The following is a 17396-nucleotide window of genomic DNA, read 5'->3' as shown; positions in this document are numbered from 1 at the left end:
ATTCTCCAAGCAGGAGGGAACAGATACCAGGGGGCAATCGGGAACTACACAAAGGAACAAAGAGCACAGAGAAAAATAAAAACTGTTTTCTTATTATTTATATCTCTTTAAAAGATATTTGACTGTTAGAAATAAGAACCATGTAATACAGGGTTTATAACATATTAGAAAGTACAAATGTATGACAGCTTAGCACAAAGGGTAGGAGGGGAGAGATGGAAGTTTACTCTTCAAGGCTCTTATATGTGAAATGATAGAGTATCACCTACAAGTAAATGGTGATAAGTTAAAGATGCAGACTATAAACTCAAAAGCAACCACTAATAAAAAGAGTTAAAGCCAACACAGAAGTCCATTTTAAAACATGCCAAAAGAAGACAGAAAAAGAGAACTAGAGGAACAAAGAACAGATGAGACAAATAGAAAGAAATTGCAAAATGATAAACTTAACTCTATCAGTAGTCAAACCTACAGAAAAATTGCAAGAATAGTTACAGAGAACTCAGGTATTGTCTTCATACAGATTACCACGTTTTAAAGTCACTTCACATTTGCTCTATCACACTCTTTACATATGCGGGCAGATTTCCTGAAACTTCTCAGAGTATATTGTAGGCATCATGCCATTTTACCCCTGTACACTTTCATGTGTTTTTATTTCCTGAGAACAAGGACCTTCTCCTACATAACCACAGCCAAGTTACCAAATCCAGGAAATTTAACAATGATGCAATACTCTCATCTTAAAAAAAAAACAAAAAACCAAAACCCAGTACATTTCATAATTTCATCATTGCCCCAATTGTGTTCCGTAGACCAACTTTTTCCCAAGTCAGGATCTGGTCCCCATGACACATGGCACTGAATGGTCCTATCTTTTCAACAGGCAACTGCTCCTCAGCCCTTCTTTGTCCTGCTTGACCTTGACATTTTTGAAGAGCACAGATCAGTTGAGTTGTCTTTGTTGTTTGGTCTGGTTTGGTGTAAGAACATCCTTTAATTTGTGGTTCTCCGATAATTTTTTTTTGTATTCTAAATCAGATCACAATGCTGTCCTCCTTCCACGGCCCCTGTGGGAGCCCAACACTTGCACTCCAGTTAATTGCATTCTTACAAAGCCTTTCCTGAATTAAGAAATCAGTCCAAGGAGGGAACATATAGCTCAGTGGTAGAGCACATGCTTAGCATGCACGAGGTCCTGGGTTCAATCCCCAGTACCTCCATTAAAAAAAAAAAAGTTAAAAACAATGCATAAAAAAATACAGAAATTAGGAAAACTACTTTAAAAAACAGAAAAAGAAGTCAGTCCAAGTCTACTAAGTTAATTATATGTGAACTAGGATCTGAATTCTGGCTCCTGGTTTCCAACAGTCCAAAAACCATACTGCTTCCAGCTTAATAACAATCCAAAGTAGAAATTATAAGTAGCAAGAATAAGAAATGCATCAACATAATATAGTTTCACTATTTCAATTTTCTAAAATGAGTGATTTTGTAGAAGGAAAGTGAGGCTAACTATAAAAATAAACACTCAGCTATTTCAAATGAATAAAGATTTGAGGAAGGCAGTTGGGACAATAAACTGTGATTCAAAAAGAAAGAAAGAAAGAAAACCAAACAAAAAAGCCTTTCCTGGTCTGGCCTCTGCCTTCCTCTCCACCCACATTGTGCTCCAGCCACCAAGAAGCACTAGCTTGCTTTCCAGCTGGTTCTCACCTCAGGGCTGTTGCACATGCCATGCCTGCTCCCGCTGCCATCAGCCCTCATCCTCCTCTCTCAGTTCACAACCACCATCTCAGAGGCCTCTTCCCTCCGCCAGAGCCAGGCCCTGCCACGTCTGATTATTTCCCTCAGTGCACTTCCCACCAGCAGAAATCACCTTGTTTGCTTACCAGCTTTCTACTGAACTGAAAGTCTTGGAAGGGCAGGAATCTTGTCTGTCTTGTTCACAGATGTGTTCTCAGCACCCAGTATGGTACCAGGCATATAGGCTCTCAGTACACATTTTTGGAAAGAATGAATGAATGGAGGGACGGACAGGGGAAGTCAAAAAAGAGAACGAGAGAAGGGGAAAGAAATGTATTTCAGAAGAAAAGAAATACCAGTGACATCATTTAACACCTGCTGAGAGTTTTCCATACGCTCAGCATTCTTCTAAGCACCGTGTGCTTGTATTAACTCACTCATGGGGCAGTCAGAGTCTTAAGTCACAATTCCTGAGACCCTAGACTCTCCATCAGTAAAATGAGGAAGACCTGACACGCTGGGAAAATCTGCGCAGCTAATCACAGCCTCTGAGGGACATGAGGAAGGATGTTCAGGCTATCAAAACAGACTTCTACAGAGGGTGAGAACCATGCAGATCAGTGGAGACCAGTCATGGGCAGCCACTGTGGTGCTGGATGCCTCGCTCTCCTTCCAGGGAGGGACCCTTAGGGTCACGGCAGGGGGCTCCAAACACCCCATTTTTACCATACGATCCTACCTCCGGGACTGAGAAAATATGCCAGGAAGCAGAGAAAATGAAGGAGGAGCCCAGAGCAGCGGGGATGAGGCTGGAGAACTCGTTTCCCTGCTGCTTCAGGCCATCCTGGAGGCCAGGCTTCTCTCCTGGCCCTGGTTTCCCCAAACACCCTATGGCCACCAAGAGTTTTCCTTGCTGACGCCAACTCGAGCTGGTTTCTGTGTCTGGAGAGTGTCCGTTGATGTGGGAGGGCTGTCGTCAATGGCTTGGGGAAGTCCCCACCTGAGGGTCTCGGTGGGAAACGGAGAAGTTGAAAATGTCACTCACTTTCCTAGCATCCCTTGCAGCTGAGATGCTCGCACACATGACCCACGTTCAACCAGTTAGACGTTATGCACCATGAAGGGGGGCCGAGGGAACTGGTTTCAGTGGTCACTGGCTGCAGCCGCATCTTCCACCCAGCGTGGCCAGTGGCAGCGGTGCACAGCGGGGCCTGTGTGACGGCAGTGGCGTCCCTGCCCTGCTCGGGCTGCACCGTCACTCAGCCTACTCCTGGGACGGAGGCCTCCCCCCGACTGTCACTGCTCAGTACCTCGTGCCTGCTCCCTAGCTCTCCTGACACATCTGTGAACCACCTGATGGGATTTCAATAAATTCCCTTCCTGCTCAAGTCAGCTGAATTGGCTTCTGCGGGCTGCAACTAAGAACTCCAACGAATCCAGTTACTTTCCGCAAGAAAGAAATTCAGTTACTGATTCAAGGATCTCAGTCTTGCCTGAGTTTCCCGTACGAGCCTATTACGAGCCTCTCCATGATCCCTCTTCCCAGCCTCAAATGAATACCGTCCACTGAGCCCAAACAGCGAGAGCCAGACTGAGGTCGAGCCCTGGGGCAGAGAACCTCCCGCTGGACCTTATCTTTTGGGGTCCAAATATATGTTGCAGAGGCGGCTGCTGGCCCATGTCCCACCCTTGTGTGAATCAGGAAGAGCCTTGGCCGTCAACTGGGGATGCCTTGTGTGGGAGTAGGCCCACGAGAAGGCCCTGGTAACACAGCTCCTGCGTGGCCCCCTGGGCTGGGGGTGAGGAGAGTGCACTCAGCACATGGACTGAGTCTTTATTTGGTTTGGATTCAGCAGGAAAGCCAACTTGGAAGGCATGGGCTTTATAGAAGCTTATAAGCGGAATGAAGCACAGAATCTTAGTGGTCTGCCACCTGGATTCCACAAAAGGGTTTCCAGGGTGGGGGGGGTCTTGAAACACCCTGAAATTTTATATAAAACATGCTTGCCCCAAAGCTCTGTGTTTTCTGCCACGTACATACACAAATAACAAAATGTAACAAAACCACCAGTATGGTCTAACCTTTCGGTTTACAAATCAGGAAGAAACAGAAGTGTTCAGAAAGGTCACGGAGCTCATTAGTGGTCCAGTCTGAGTGAAAATTCAGGTCCACAGCTCAAGTAACAGAACTCTTTATGCTTGAGGGAGTCAGCGCACGATGGCCCCAACAAAACGTCATACGGAGAATTCCACCTTGTCAGGAATGTCCCAGAAGTGGCAGCAAGACCTCAGAGAGAGGTGTCCCCAGGACGAGCGATGCTGTGCTTCCAAACATGAGGCTCCTGCTGCCCCAGGCCCCTTGCCCAGACGCATGTGGGCCAGAACAGGCCTGCGGTGCTGGCAGAGCAGATTCAGGGGCCACTAGGGGTGTGAACACTGTCCCCCTGTGTCTCCCCCCACTGTCTCCTGTCCCACGCACGCACACTTGCAGGCACCTGCAAGGGGCCAGGCAGAGACGCAGGAAACCTGTGGGCTGGAAAGCCACAGGCTGCTCAGCTAATGCTGTAAAACAAAAATTTTTTTTTCAAAGTCCTAAAACCCACACAAATATGCTCGGCCCTCACATTACTACCGAGGCCGTGTGTGGGCGGGACGGCCTTCTACAGCCACACTCACCTTTCTCAGACAAGGCCTCCCCTTCTTGGGTGCCTGTAAGACTCATTTCATTTCATCACTTTTAAATATTGGGGACAGTGCCATCAAACGGTTTCCTCCAGTGGCTTACTTCTAGGATATCCCAGTTTCATTAAAAAAAAAAAAAAAAAAAAAAAAAAAAAAAAAAAAACTTGGGAATTACCATAATAAATAGGAATCACTGATAACACAGGGGCCAGGCACTGTAGTAAGCACCTGACCTTATAATTTCATCTTCACAGTAAGGATGAATACTATTACTGTCCCTATTTCATCGACAGAGAAACTGGGGCCAAAGAGAGTAACTTGCTCAGTCACAAAACTTGAAGGAGGCAAAGTGAGGATTTAAATCCAGGTCTTTTGGATTCCAGCTTCTAAACTCTCAGCTGTTATGCTATGTTAGGCAAAACTGCACTGAGGGAGAGAGGGTGCTGGTTGGAATTTCTGAGAATCCATGGTTTTCCTCCACCCTCTTCAAAAATTCTAGGCACAAATCGAGAAGATGCCCATCTTAAGTTCTAGATCTCCTTCCGGTGAGAATCAGAGCTTCAGAGACTTCGACTATTAGATCCAGAAGAACTACAGAGATCATCTCTTCTAAGCTCTTCATTTTACAGGTGAGGACAGAGAGGCCCAGAGAGGGCAAGCCATATGTGCAGGACACACAGTAAGTGGTCCTTGACTTCCAAGTCCAGGAAGCCATCTGCTGTGCTGATGTCTCCAGAGTGGGAGACTTCTTTCCTTTTTTTATTCTTAACCTCATGTTTCAGCTTTATTTCCTTTTTTTAGTTTAAGTATAGTCAGTTTACAATGTTGTTAATTTCTGGTGTACCAGAGTGGGAGATTCTTTATCCATTATTGTATGAAAGATGATTTTAGGGGCACAGAGATGAAACTTTAAATAACATGGATTCTCTTAACGAGAAAAAATATTCCCTTTGACTTCTTTGGTTCTCTGACTAGTTTAAGGATAGTCTGGTTTAGGGGTGACTATGTCTAACAGCTCTTTAACATTTGTTGAACCCCTTCTTTCCTTGAGACAGAATAGACCCTTGGTGGAAAAGCAAAGTATAAGTATCAGCAAGAATATAGGAAAATTGTTTTATTTCTTTGGGTTTTTGGGTTTTTTTTAGGTTACCCTCTATTTATGCCAAGTGATTTAAGTTTTCCACTTATACATTCATTTAAATTTCCATTTAAATATATGTATTTAGGTTAAAGAAAAATTAAATCCAAAGAAAAATATTAAATGAATACTTTTCGCTTGCTATAACACAAAGTGACTTCAAAAATAATTTCAGTGAAAACACAACGTGCGTGTAACTTCATAATCACTTGTTAAGCAAACGACCCAACATTAGAAGTAAAACTTGAAAGCACATGACTCTTAAGCACAGTGTGTTCATGTGACTAGGAAGGGAGCATACTACCTGGAGGGTCAGCTCCACGCTCTGTGACTCCCGCTTCACCCCAGCCTGCCCCCTTCCCTCTCAGGGGCCCCCGGGGAGACAATCACGCCACCTCGGAGGAGTGTGACCCGTGGCCATTACAAGGACAGGGGAGCTACGCAAGGCCAGCGCGCTTTGAATGTGGGAGCCGCTCGCAGCCATGGAAGAGGTGTGCCGCCCCCTGGTGGACAGTTTGGAGAATTACCCCTGGTGTGTCTGTATAGGCAAGCCTGTTAACTCACGGCAAGTAGCACCTTCCTTCGTATTATACGTCGGCATATATGTAAACATAGAAATACATTGCCTTTGAATTTCACTTCAGGATATAAAGGAAGTGTTAAAAAAAAAAAATACTTGTTACAGAAAGGGGTGTGTGTGTCTGACAAGGTTGAGAACCACCATCCTAGAGCGGTTAGACCCTCTGCCTGCTTCAGCCCCACGGAGACCACAGAACGAAGTGTTATTTCCTCTGCCTGACCCGACTCTGGTCTTCTTCCGTCCAAATTCTGCCTTCCACCGGGCCCAGGCCTCCCTCCCTCCCTCCAGCTCACAGCCGTCTCACCCTCCTGCTCTCGGCACACTTCCCTGGATTTGAACCAGCGCCACCACATCTGGGCTTCACACAAGTTACTTAACCATCAGAGCCCGGGCTTCCAGCTGTGAAAAATGAGTGCCTACACCCGCGGCCGGTGCCGTGTCTCCGAGAGTCCACGGCGTGATGCAGGTGAAGCACTTAGCATGGCCCTGGCACGGAGTCTACGAGCCATAATGTCAGCTGATGGTGGTGACAGCCAGTCTCCCTTCCACCAACCCCTCACCCCCAATTTTACATAGAGTCTCCATCGTTGTGTATGGACCGATGAAAACAGAGTCAGGATTTTCAGACAACGCTTACCACACTCACCAAGCTGAGAGGGTCCTGAAGACAAAATCTGGACCTGCCACCCACTCTCAGGTAAAAGAGCATTTCCAAGTTAGAGAAAGCAGATGATGAATGAATAAGGAGGAAGGACGTGCCCTCTAATGGCACAGTTACCTAACTTGGGAAGAAAAGCAGATACTGGAAATGGAAAGCAGAGGACCATGGTAATTTTCAAGGAGATGGAAAAAGCCAACTGTTAAACTGAGGCGGGGGGACAGCGATGCCTGGAAGACACAGTGGGAAGGGTCAAGAGCATGAAACACGATAATGCTTATTACTCAAGACAATTCCCAATACAGGGTAAGCAACTAAATGGTTTCCTATAGGCGGAGAGCAGACCTCACTATCAGTAAGTTGCCTGCTGTGGTTGTCAAAGCAGCTAACTGAAGAGCCCAAGGAGAGAGAGTTTCTCAGGTTTACAGCCTTCTCAATTCTGATCACTGAATGCAGTGCTGAAGTCATTAGAAACTAAATAGAACCAGCAATAAAGAATGTGTAGCAACAGATACTTAATGAGCTGCAAGCGGCTCTCCTAATTAAGAAATCTAACATGTCACTAGTTAATGGTCACAAAAAGTACACGTTGAGGGGTGTATGTTTCAGGGAAAACAGTGGCAGCTTCCAAAAGAAGCTGTTAAAACAAACCAGAGGGTTTCAAGGTAAGTTTTTCAAATCAGACAAACTTCTCGTCAGATTATGGATTCTTGTCTCTTAAATACTTCAACTAGTTTTCATATCGTTTTAAGCAAATTCCAAACAACACCAACCACAATATTAAGAAGAGTCTGTTAAAGAACAGCTTTATTAATACAAACTATTAATACATACACACAAACGATAAAGTGCTAAGAAATTTAAATATCGAAGTCGTAGCAAACAGGTGGCAATTCAACATCCAGGGTTGACAGAATGCTCGAGGGAGACTGCAACAGATCTAGAAAACAGGAATTTCTAATTCAGTATCAGCAAATCCTCGTGTCCGTCAACAGAGACAGTTGTCACTTTTAATCGAGAATTCATGTTTTTCCCTTTGTCTAATCAATTCTCACCCCTACTCCATCTACACACACAAACACACACACACACCTCCCCACTTACTTCTTGGAATGTGGCTGTGGTCCCAGAATTAACCCTCATTAGGAAATAAATCCTAGAAGTACCCCAAACTCTATCGTTCTTAGGGACTCAAGTAAAAGCCAACAATTATCACTAGTGTGACTTACAAAACAGCTTAAGTTATTCCATCAGAACAAACAGAAAACATAAGATGACAGCCTCTGACCACCAGTCAGGACCAAGACCTCAAACCTTCTGCAGTAAGGTTTGCCCATCTAAGCTACTGCACGGGTCCTGATCCAGCGTTAGCCTTTGGATATAACTTAGAATTCTTATTCCAACCAATTTTACTACAGTTCAGCTTATAACCTAAGAAGTTATATGCTCAATTTCATCTTGTGTTCCTTGTATCTAAGACTGTCCAGATTCCAGAATGACTTCATTTTACTGGGCATTAATGGGACTAAAAAGCACTATGAGTTGAGAATAGTTTTCATCATCCTCAAATCTTACCCCTGTAATTTGCAGGATAGGAATTACGTGCAGGCTAACCTTCTGCACAACTCCATCCCCACAATAAAGAAGTGTGATGGCACAGACTGTTCACAGCCCATCTAGAAGGGGCACAAGTTCACTTACTAGACTCCCACGGTGGAGGAGGCATCTTCAGAGGCGAAGGGGGGCCCAGGTGTAACAGTTGCTCCAAGTGTCTCTCCTCGTCCAGCATCATGAGAGGCACTCCATTCAAAGGGAGCTGAGCGATCTGGTGCTCCTCAGGCAGGTCGAAACTCTCAAAATCTGCCGCAAAGAGAAAGCACTTTGTCAGGGAAACGGTCCTTAGGGTGGTCAGTGGACCCCTGGGGGGTCTGAGACCCTTTCCCAGGGCCCATGACATCAAACTAATGTTTTCGTCGTAATATTAACTTCTCCCGCCGTGTTGACATCGGCAATGGTGGACAAAATTGCTGGGCTCTGGCACCTAACAAGGCCGTGGCAATAAACTATTTTGTAGTCACTGTATTCCTCACTGCCAGCCACCTGCAGTGAGAGATGCCTGCTTCACACAGTAGGACCACTTTACCAGTCTGCGGTAAAAAGTATTGATTTTATCAGCTCTCAACCCTTGAGAATGTGTCCTTTTAGTATTCTGTGTGAGAAAATGTGAAGGACGCCTTTAAACACATCTACTGCCTACTCAGGTAACATGCTGTTCTTGAAGGAAAAAGATCTGTGCGATCACTTCATTTGCAAGCTAAGTTAGGGGCCTTATTCCTGGACACCATTTACTTGAAAGAACTGAAAGGCCAACTGTGGTTACTCAGACTTGGGCATTTGTTGCCCGTCTTCTCCAAGGAACGAAAGCTGTCTGTCACTTCAAGGGAAACAGTGTTTGTTACCAATGATAAGCTTTACGATTTCAAGACAAAAAAAAAAAAAAGACAAGAACTTCAGGAAACTTATCTGTAATTGTTACCTTAACAGCCTTCTAATACTGAAGACTTTTCTAATGAGATCAGTGATTTTATGACTCTGCCTTTGATCCTGCATATTCAAACATTTTTACATTTGTATGACCTACATTTCCCAGCGAACCGGTTATTTCTAAATGATCAATGTGTGATAAACGCAGGATGAAAGATGTTTTCGAAGTGCAAAATGGACCAATGGATTTTATGGTCAGCATACACAACAGTCACCAAAATGGATGCAGATTCCACAATATAACTATATATTCAGAAACAACCACCTGTTGAATTTTAGTTTAATAGCCAAGAAATCTATCCATACTTATCTGAAAAGACTTAAAATGCTTCTCTTTCCTAACTATCTGTCTGCATGAGGCCAGATTTTCTTCATCCATTTCAACCAACAGAGCTCTGCTGTGAATGTAGCTGTTTTATGTTAAGTCAAATTAAGCAAATTTTTGAAAATATAAAAGCATGCCATTCTTCTCACTAAATTTTTTTATGTAAGAAAAAACTTTAAGCCATGTACATTAATGTTGGCTTATTGTTTTTTTTAACAAATAATACTTTTTTTCATTTCTCAGTTTTAATTTCTAATACAGGATATGAAAACAACGCACAGAAGTTCTTTGGGGTCCTCACTAATTTTTAAGAGTGTAAAAATCCTAAAACAAATGTAAGAATCACTGTTTTAGGCAACGTTTCCTCTTAAAATCCAAGTGCATTACTGCTTAGGAATTATGTACAACTGCTTTTTCTTGACAGTAACAAAAGTAAGATTTAAATATTGAGTCTTGCCTCTCTTCAAAGAGGTAGAAGAATTGAACAAATTTCTAGAAATATACATCCTGCCAAGACTTAATCATGAAGAAACAGACAATCTGAAAAGACTGATCACTAATACTAAAACTGAATTTGTAATTTAAGAAACTACCAGCAAATAGCATTTTCTCAAAAGCCAAGAACAAAGATGGAGGGAGAACTATCATTGTCTCGAGTGTGTGAAAGGTCTCTAAATCCTAAAGGCTAGGAATTAGTCTATTCTTGTTCAAGCCTGATAAAGCGCAGAATTCAAAAAGGAATTGAGCGATACGTGACTACTTAATTTAAACCACTGAATGGTAGAGGTAACCAACAACAGACAAAAGACCCCAGAGGAAACGGGTGTGCAACATACAGGGCTGACTTCCTTTACCCACAGAGAGCTCTTTGCACACACACAGTGTAAGAAGGTCACACAATCAAGAGAAAACAGAGAAGCAAACAGGAAATCTAAAAAGAAAACCCAATTAGACCAATAATCAAAGATGCTCAGACACTCACATACCCCAATTGAAAACAGGAGATACCCACTACCTTTCTGATAAAGATTAGAGTTTTAAGACATTTGCAGTTAGAGGAGATGGGGGATGCGGGCACCCTCACCCACTGTAGGTGGCTTCAGTCCTCCCCGTGTGCCCTCTGTGAGCTCCGCAGGGCCAGACTCTGGCTTGGTTCCTGGTCACTCCCTCACTAACCTCCCCTGACCATCTTCTCAAGAGAGGCAGAGTCTTAGGGGCCACGTGAGGAAGGACAGACAGTGCTGTCTCTCACCACTTCCTGCCTGGTATCCCCAACCCCTGATGCTCCTATTTGGGAAGGCAACCCAGCATTCTCTCTTTTCTCCAACACAGCACATTATCGTCCTCTTTCCTGGCCAGTGCACGTGAGTCTACCTCATTTTCCTGAACGGTCATCATTAGAATGGATGTACCGCATTTTATCAACACTTAATCACACACCTTTAAGACCCAGCAGTCCTCCCTGAAGTTTACTCTCCGGATATACTCGCAAATGCTCAAGAAAAATCTCAGCAATACTAAGTGCAGAATTGTTTTTTAATAAATGAAAGTCAGAAATAACCTGCATGTGTACCGGTAGAATGACTAAATGCTCTTTGGATAAAAAGGGCAAAAAAATCCAACTCGGAAATCTAAAAGGCCCTGTGTGATCTGCCCCATCCCCTCGCCAGCATCATCCTTTCCATTTCCCAGAACAACCCCATCCTTTCATCCTGCCTCAGGATCTTGGCACACACTGTTATCTGGTAGAGCGCTCCTGCACTGCCCCACCCCTTCTTCACCCAGTTGTCTCCTTGTATCTTCAAGGATCCACTTTGGTGTCACTTCTTGAGAGAAATTGCTGCTCTTCCAGGCAAGGTTCAGGTCCCCAGCAGCCCAGGCCCCGTTTTTTCCCTTGTTCACACTCAAAGCGAGATGATTCCTTCAGAGCCTGACTTTCCCTCCAAATCCTGTGCTAGGGGGTGGCGGGGGTTAGTTCTTGGTAAACACTGCATCTCAAGCCTAACAGTGCCTAACTTACATGCAGTAGCCTCTCCTCAAATGTGAGTAAATTAAAGCTCGAAAAGCTGGTTCTATAATACAAAATATTTCAGATACATGTAACAGGTTGAAGGAGTGAAAAAGCACGTGTTTTCACTGACCATGTGGATTCTTCAGGCATCATTCAACTTGACAAAAAGCCTACTTCCTAAAAGGCTTGCTAGGAAGACTGTCCACTTTAGCCCTGTTCAGCATTAGTGAACACATCTTACTTCCCCCAGGTGGTGAAGCTTTTGGGAACAGGAACGATGTTCTCCACATCTTTGCCCCCCACTTCCCCTTTGGACCTAAGATGATAATTTAAAGATAAACTCACAAGTATATTTGCTCAAAGCAACCCAGACTCAGACGGCTTTGTTCGTTTTGGGTCCTGTGTCATTCATATGTGTATCAAGTTACAGCTGAATTGGATCTTAAGAAGAACTCAAGGCTAAACCATTTGTGCGACCCCAAAAGACAATACCTAGTGGATTGAAGGGAAAGAATTTTTCTATCTCTGGATAGGTGTCATCTGAGGCAGGAACAGAGCTTTTTGCTTTCACGGTCTTCTCAGTGATCTGTAACAAGCCAAGAAAACATGCTTTAGTGATGGTGGAAGCCTTGTCAACTGACCAGTGCAAGAGATCGTAGGGCTTCTTCAAGGCGTGACTGGTTCACCACAGGTTAGGTTTTTTCAGCTTCAGCCTGACTTCTAAGAAACCATAACCCTTGGTTATACGCTTAAACACAAATGCAGGTGAGCAAGTCATTCTAGTGATCATGGCTCAGAAGTGAAGTCTGTGATGTAAGTATTAGCACCTGTTAGCCTAAGTGACCAAGAACACAGAGCAGAGTTAACTCAGAGCTAATCAACTCAGTCACCCAACCTCACAGAGGAGAAAACGGACATGAATTACCCAGAATAGAAGCTAATCCTAGAAGCCATTTTTGGCTGTTGGGAACGTGACTTTCCATTTGTGTGTCCGTCAGTGTTACCTACATTATTTGGTTAATATTTAAAAAAAAAAAAACAGATTGTGTTCCTCAAATACACACACAGAGTAAGAGGCGGCAAAAGACAGCTAAGGACTTCGGAAGCCCACCGTGGAAAACTCCCTAGTCTGGAATTGGCAGGTAGGCAGTCTACGAGGGTGGTGGGCCACACAAAACAGAAGCCTGGGTGGTCTCAATTCATTCTTACCTCACACGTGCACACCTAGAGGAAATCCCTACGGAAGGTTTCCCACACTCTCTCACATTCTCATTATTTTTGCCATATCCTTGCAATACTTGCATTTAACATTTCTCTTACTCAAGTTTATTTTTTTTTAGAAAACATCCTTGTCCTATAACCACACATCTAAGTCTCCATTTAAGGCCAAGTACTAGTTGTTTCTCCCTAATACACAGTAAACACAAAAACAAATAGTCAAATGAAGTGTTAAGCCACACGCTGAAGTCACCTTTCATAGCCAAGTCCTCTCAGTCTGGGATGCACTGACTTACAGCTTGTACAACACAGAGATCAACATGCTAGCAAGTTACCACCTAAAAAGCTGGTGCTTGCTCTGGAAGAGGGGGAGGACAGTAGCTGCATCTCATCTGTTATATGAGCAACGTGACCTCTTGTAGAGCACCCTCCCTCCCAGTCTTTTTTGTACTTTCAGTAAGTAGATACTACCAGCCAATCTGCTTCAAGATACTTATTAAGGACAGGTGAGGCAAAAATATTCACTAGCTATTTTTGAGACTTCCCATCTCAAGGTACAGAGAAGTCCACGATACCATACGATTCTCTTCTGCTAATCTATGTTAGCTCGCCTATGTTTCCTTCCATTCACACAGAAGAAAGGTAGGGTGTCATCTGAAGAGTCAGAAGTGCTGAAATGATTAAACAGCGTTTTTATAGCCAACACTTACCCTTTTGGTAGAGAAGGTTGTCTGTATCTGTTTGAGGGGTCCATTAGCCTTTACTGATTTTTCTGTAGCTCTGTTGACAGTTCCCAAAGCCTTTCTGGCAGTTTTAGGTAAGGCTGGTGGAGCATCGAACATTTTGCCAACATGTGGTGTTGAAACCTGCGACCTCCCATCTAAAGCTTTGACTGCTAAAGAAAAAGTCTTACCGTAAGATTACTCCACAGTAAAACACCTGTGCAGCTTGAAAGCTGACTGTGCCCATAAACTCGGCCTCATTTTCACTCCCAAAATTAACCCCCAGTTTTGACAGTGGCAGTCATAGGGCTAATAGTACTTCACGTCGGTACCCTCTTAAATAATCTCATTAAGATACTGAAAATGAAAAAGAGACCGGTAACACGCTGCACTAGCAGTGCTGGGTAAACGACTCCAGTAGCCAACAAAAGCACATGAAATGCCTCCCTCCCAGCTCCGGGCCACACCCACCGCTGATTCACAACACCTGTGCATCTGACCGCCGCCTGCATACTTACAAGGCCCAGACCCCAGCTTCAGCCCGTCCTTAGGAGCCACATGGGTGCCTGGTTCTCCATTTTCCTTATCAACAAAGATCAGGGTAGCCATTCCGGATTACCTTAGGGGTGTGAAATACTCATCAGACCCTGGGGGTTAGGGAGGATGAGAAAAGCTAAGGTGTAGCAGAGACCCGACTTTCCGCCCTGGGCACGCCCACGCAAACAAGGACTAAGCAGAGAGAGAAGCCCGATCTTGAGCCAACAGGCACTTCATCCAGCTTTTAACTCTTGAAGTCTGCGTCAGCGACCCTAAATTCCAAGAGTTGGCGGTTTGGGACTGGCACAGGCCCTGGTGCTCATCGCGGGTCGCGGACGCAGTCCAAGGCGGCGGCTCAACCCGGCTCGGTGGGAAATCCCAGGGCCCAAACCCCCAGCCCTGGCCCCCCCCGACCCCTGGTTCCCGGCCCCCACCCACCGTCCGCCTCATACCTCGCCAGACCCCGCCGGACCCCGCCGGCTCTACCACGCGCGCCGGCTCTACCACGCGCGCCCTTTCCACTCACCCACGTAGGGAGCCTCAGCCACGCTCTCCCAAGACTCGGTCGCTAGCAGGCGAGCCGGACTCCGCGTTTAAACCACAACTTACGCTCCTATTGGTTCATCCGTCCAGGAGGCGGGACCGGGGCGCGGTGGCGTCTCCAGGAGGAACCAATGGGAGGAAACCTGGGCTCCGCCCCGAAGGCTTTTCCCGGGAAGTTTGTAGCTTGTTTCCCGGGAAGAAGAAAACCAAACCCGCTGACACCTTGATCACGGATTTCTAGTTGTTTTCTGACCTGCTTTTCACAGAGATAGAAGGCGAGTAGGTATGGACTCGAATTCCAAGAAATAAATAATAATTATTATTATTATAATACCAAGATACAGAGTCATAGTGGGTTCTGTTTTGTTTTTTTCCTGAGACACTTGGGTGTCCAAGATGTTTTTAAATGAAAAAGACTGTGAGGTTCATAAAGCCAAGAAGAGGTGATGACAGGACTATTTTTCCTAATGTCTTTAACTAATCAACTATTTTTCCGGAGCGAAACAGACCGGATCAAATTAAAAAAAAAAAAAAAAAAAAAGAGGCAGCGCTGGAGAAAAGGCATTGTAGTCACCAGAAAAATGACTAAAAAAGATGGATACATGATACTTGTATTTCAAATAGAGATATGAAAAATACATATACAGTCAATATATAGTCAGGTGGCAGGAAAAAAAAAACCCATATTAGGTCTAGAGAATACTAGCAAAGCAGAATTAAAAATTAAGAAGAAACGTTAAGTACAAATAGATAAAACGAATCAGACAGCATTCCACTTAGCAAACAGTTGGGTGCTCCACGGGTTGCACAAAATGAAAGGTTTTTATAGGAAAAAGTGTGGGGCATGTGAGCTATTGGCAAAATATAAGAAAGGATTCTTTTTAGGCCACGACATCTTTGCAGAAGGGGGAAGTAACAGTAAAGGTTTTAGGAGCTGATTGCCTCTTCTTCCTCTGAGAGGCAGGATTTCGGATGGAGGATGATGGGAAGAGTCCATGTGACAGATTAACACTTTGATGCTGACCTGGAAATTCCAAATTAGTTGATTTGGTTGGATTAAATTTTTTTTTGTACTGACGTGGAAATTCCGAATTGGTTGATTGGATTACATTTCTTTGGTGTTGATCAGGAAATTCCAAACTGGTTAATTACACTTCTGGGGATTACATTTTCGAGTTGCAATTACATTAGCTATTAAATCTAGGCTTTAGCAAAAATGACTGCATTTTGGGCCTTTGGCTTTTCTCTTTAACAACACTTACAGCTTCCAAGTGGGGATTCTTCATCTCCTGAGGTCATTGTGTGCAAGATTTATGTCCCTAGGATAAGACTTCCCCCTACAACAGGGAAGCATTGTGTCTCCCAAGGTCACGCAGTAACTGTAAAATGCTACAACCTCTTTGAGTAACCACTGTTTTCTTACTAATGATGTCTCAAAACCTCTTTGTTATATCCCAGTCTATCACCAGGGATAACTCGCTAAACCATCCTCAATTGATAAGTGCACCTAGATCCTAATCAATCCCAGTTTATCAAACAGCAAACCATCCAGAACTGATCCGTGCTTCCTTAGACCCTCCTCAGAATCCTCCAAGGGAAATTCGAACTTTACAAAAGATTCTTCCCTCCTGTCCAGCACATTCTATAATTCCTCTGGGAGATGTGCTCCCTGGCTTCTGCCTGGTGTTTATAACTAAACAGGCCTTAACACTTACAAGCAACTTTCAGGAATTGTTTTAAGGAGATGAAAATAAAGTATGAGTGGTTCACAGACTACTCATTTTCATACTGTTTTCTGACAACGTTTATTCCTTCAAATATTGCCCTGTAAAATCAAAATTAGTATTTACATTCCTGTGCTCTAGGCTCTGAAAATTCTTAATAGGAAAAAGATTGATCGAGGGAGGGTATAGCTCAGTGGTAGAGCACATTTTATAACATGCATGAGGTCCTGGGTTCGATCCCCAGTACCTCCATTAAAAATAAATAAATAGAAATAAACCTAACTGCCTCCCCAAAAAAACAAAGCAAAAAAAATTTTAATTATGTTATGATGAGATTTCTTATTGAGGCAAGGATGTTAGCTATTTTCACTTTGACATTTGAAAGGAATACATATTGTTTTGAAAAGTAAAAGAAAATGTGACCAGAACAGTTGGCGCACGCACACACACACACACACACACACAAAACGGAAAACTCTGCTCCAAAATTACTAGTTATTTTCCAGGATTTTATTTCATATTATACTTTAAAGGAAGGTTGAGATGTCATGGGTATTATTTTTTTCCCACAGTGGAAATCGTTTTATAGTATTTTTTTCCTCTTAATGTAAAATATAATACCACTTTGAGGCGAGGTATCACAATTACTGAATAGGACCTTACTTTCTCCTAGCATCTGGTATTCCCTTCATAGCGACTTTCTAGAGTTATAATCTGTTTGAATAACTTAGTGTCTCTCTCACTCTGTATGATGTAAATTCGAGGACAGAAAGACACTTTCTATTTGCCACGTCCCCAGGGTGTTACACTATCTGGCTACTAATTAATATTAATTTTAATTGCTTTTTTAACTTCACGCATTTCCCCATTCATTTCGTAGCGCTCTAACTAAGCTTAAACTGTTACCTGTTTTCGGTACTAAATTTTTGTTTGTTTTGTTTAAGGAACAACAGTTGAAACTTACAGAC

General features: G+C 43.7%; 1 protein-coding gene across 4 annotated transcripts; it reads right to left on the bottom strand.

Annotated features, from left to right (window-relative positions):
• Window positions 1-7588: 7588 nt before the first annotated feature.
• On the bottom strand, window positions 7589-14792 carry PTTG1 (PTTG1 regulator of sister chromatid separation, securin). 4 transcript variants are annotated; one of them, XM_014553540.2, is made up of 6 exons: window positions 14688-14790; window positions 14143-14243; window positions 13613-13797; window positions 12177-12270; window positions 8506-8664; window positions 7589-7744 (listed from the first exon to the last, which is right to left on the bottom strand). In XM_014553540.2, the coding sequence occupies exons 2-6, from the start codon at window positions 14231-14233 to the stop codon at window positions 7665-7667; spliced, it is 609 nt and encodes a 202-aa protein (XP_014409026.1). In that variant the 5' UTR covers window positions 14234-14243; window positions 14688-14790; the 3' UTR covers window positions 7589-7664. The 4 variants fall into 4 exon arrangements, with proteins under 4 accessions (XP_014409026.1, XP_014409027.1, XP_014409028.1 ...); XM_014553541.2 differs by having other exon boundaries at window positions 14143-14271; window positions 14688-14769; XM_014553542.2 differs by lacking the exon at window positions 14688-14790 and adding an exon at window positions 14614-14634.
• Between the last annotated feature and the right edge of the window lie 2604 nt (window positions 14793-17396).

This window comes from Camelus ferus, chromosome 3 (assembly GCF_009834535.1).
Source record: "Camelus ferus isolate YT-003-E chromosome 3, BCGSAC_Cfer_1.0, whole genome shotgun sequence".
NCBI classification, from domain to species: domain Eukaryota; kingdom Metazoa; phylum Chordata; class Mammalia; order Artiodactyla; family Camelidae; genus Camelus; species Camelus ferus.
This window is presented reverse-complemented; position numbering and strand designations above follow the sequence as displayed.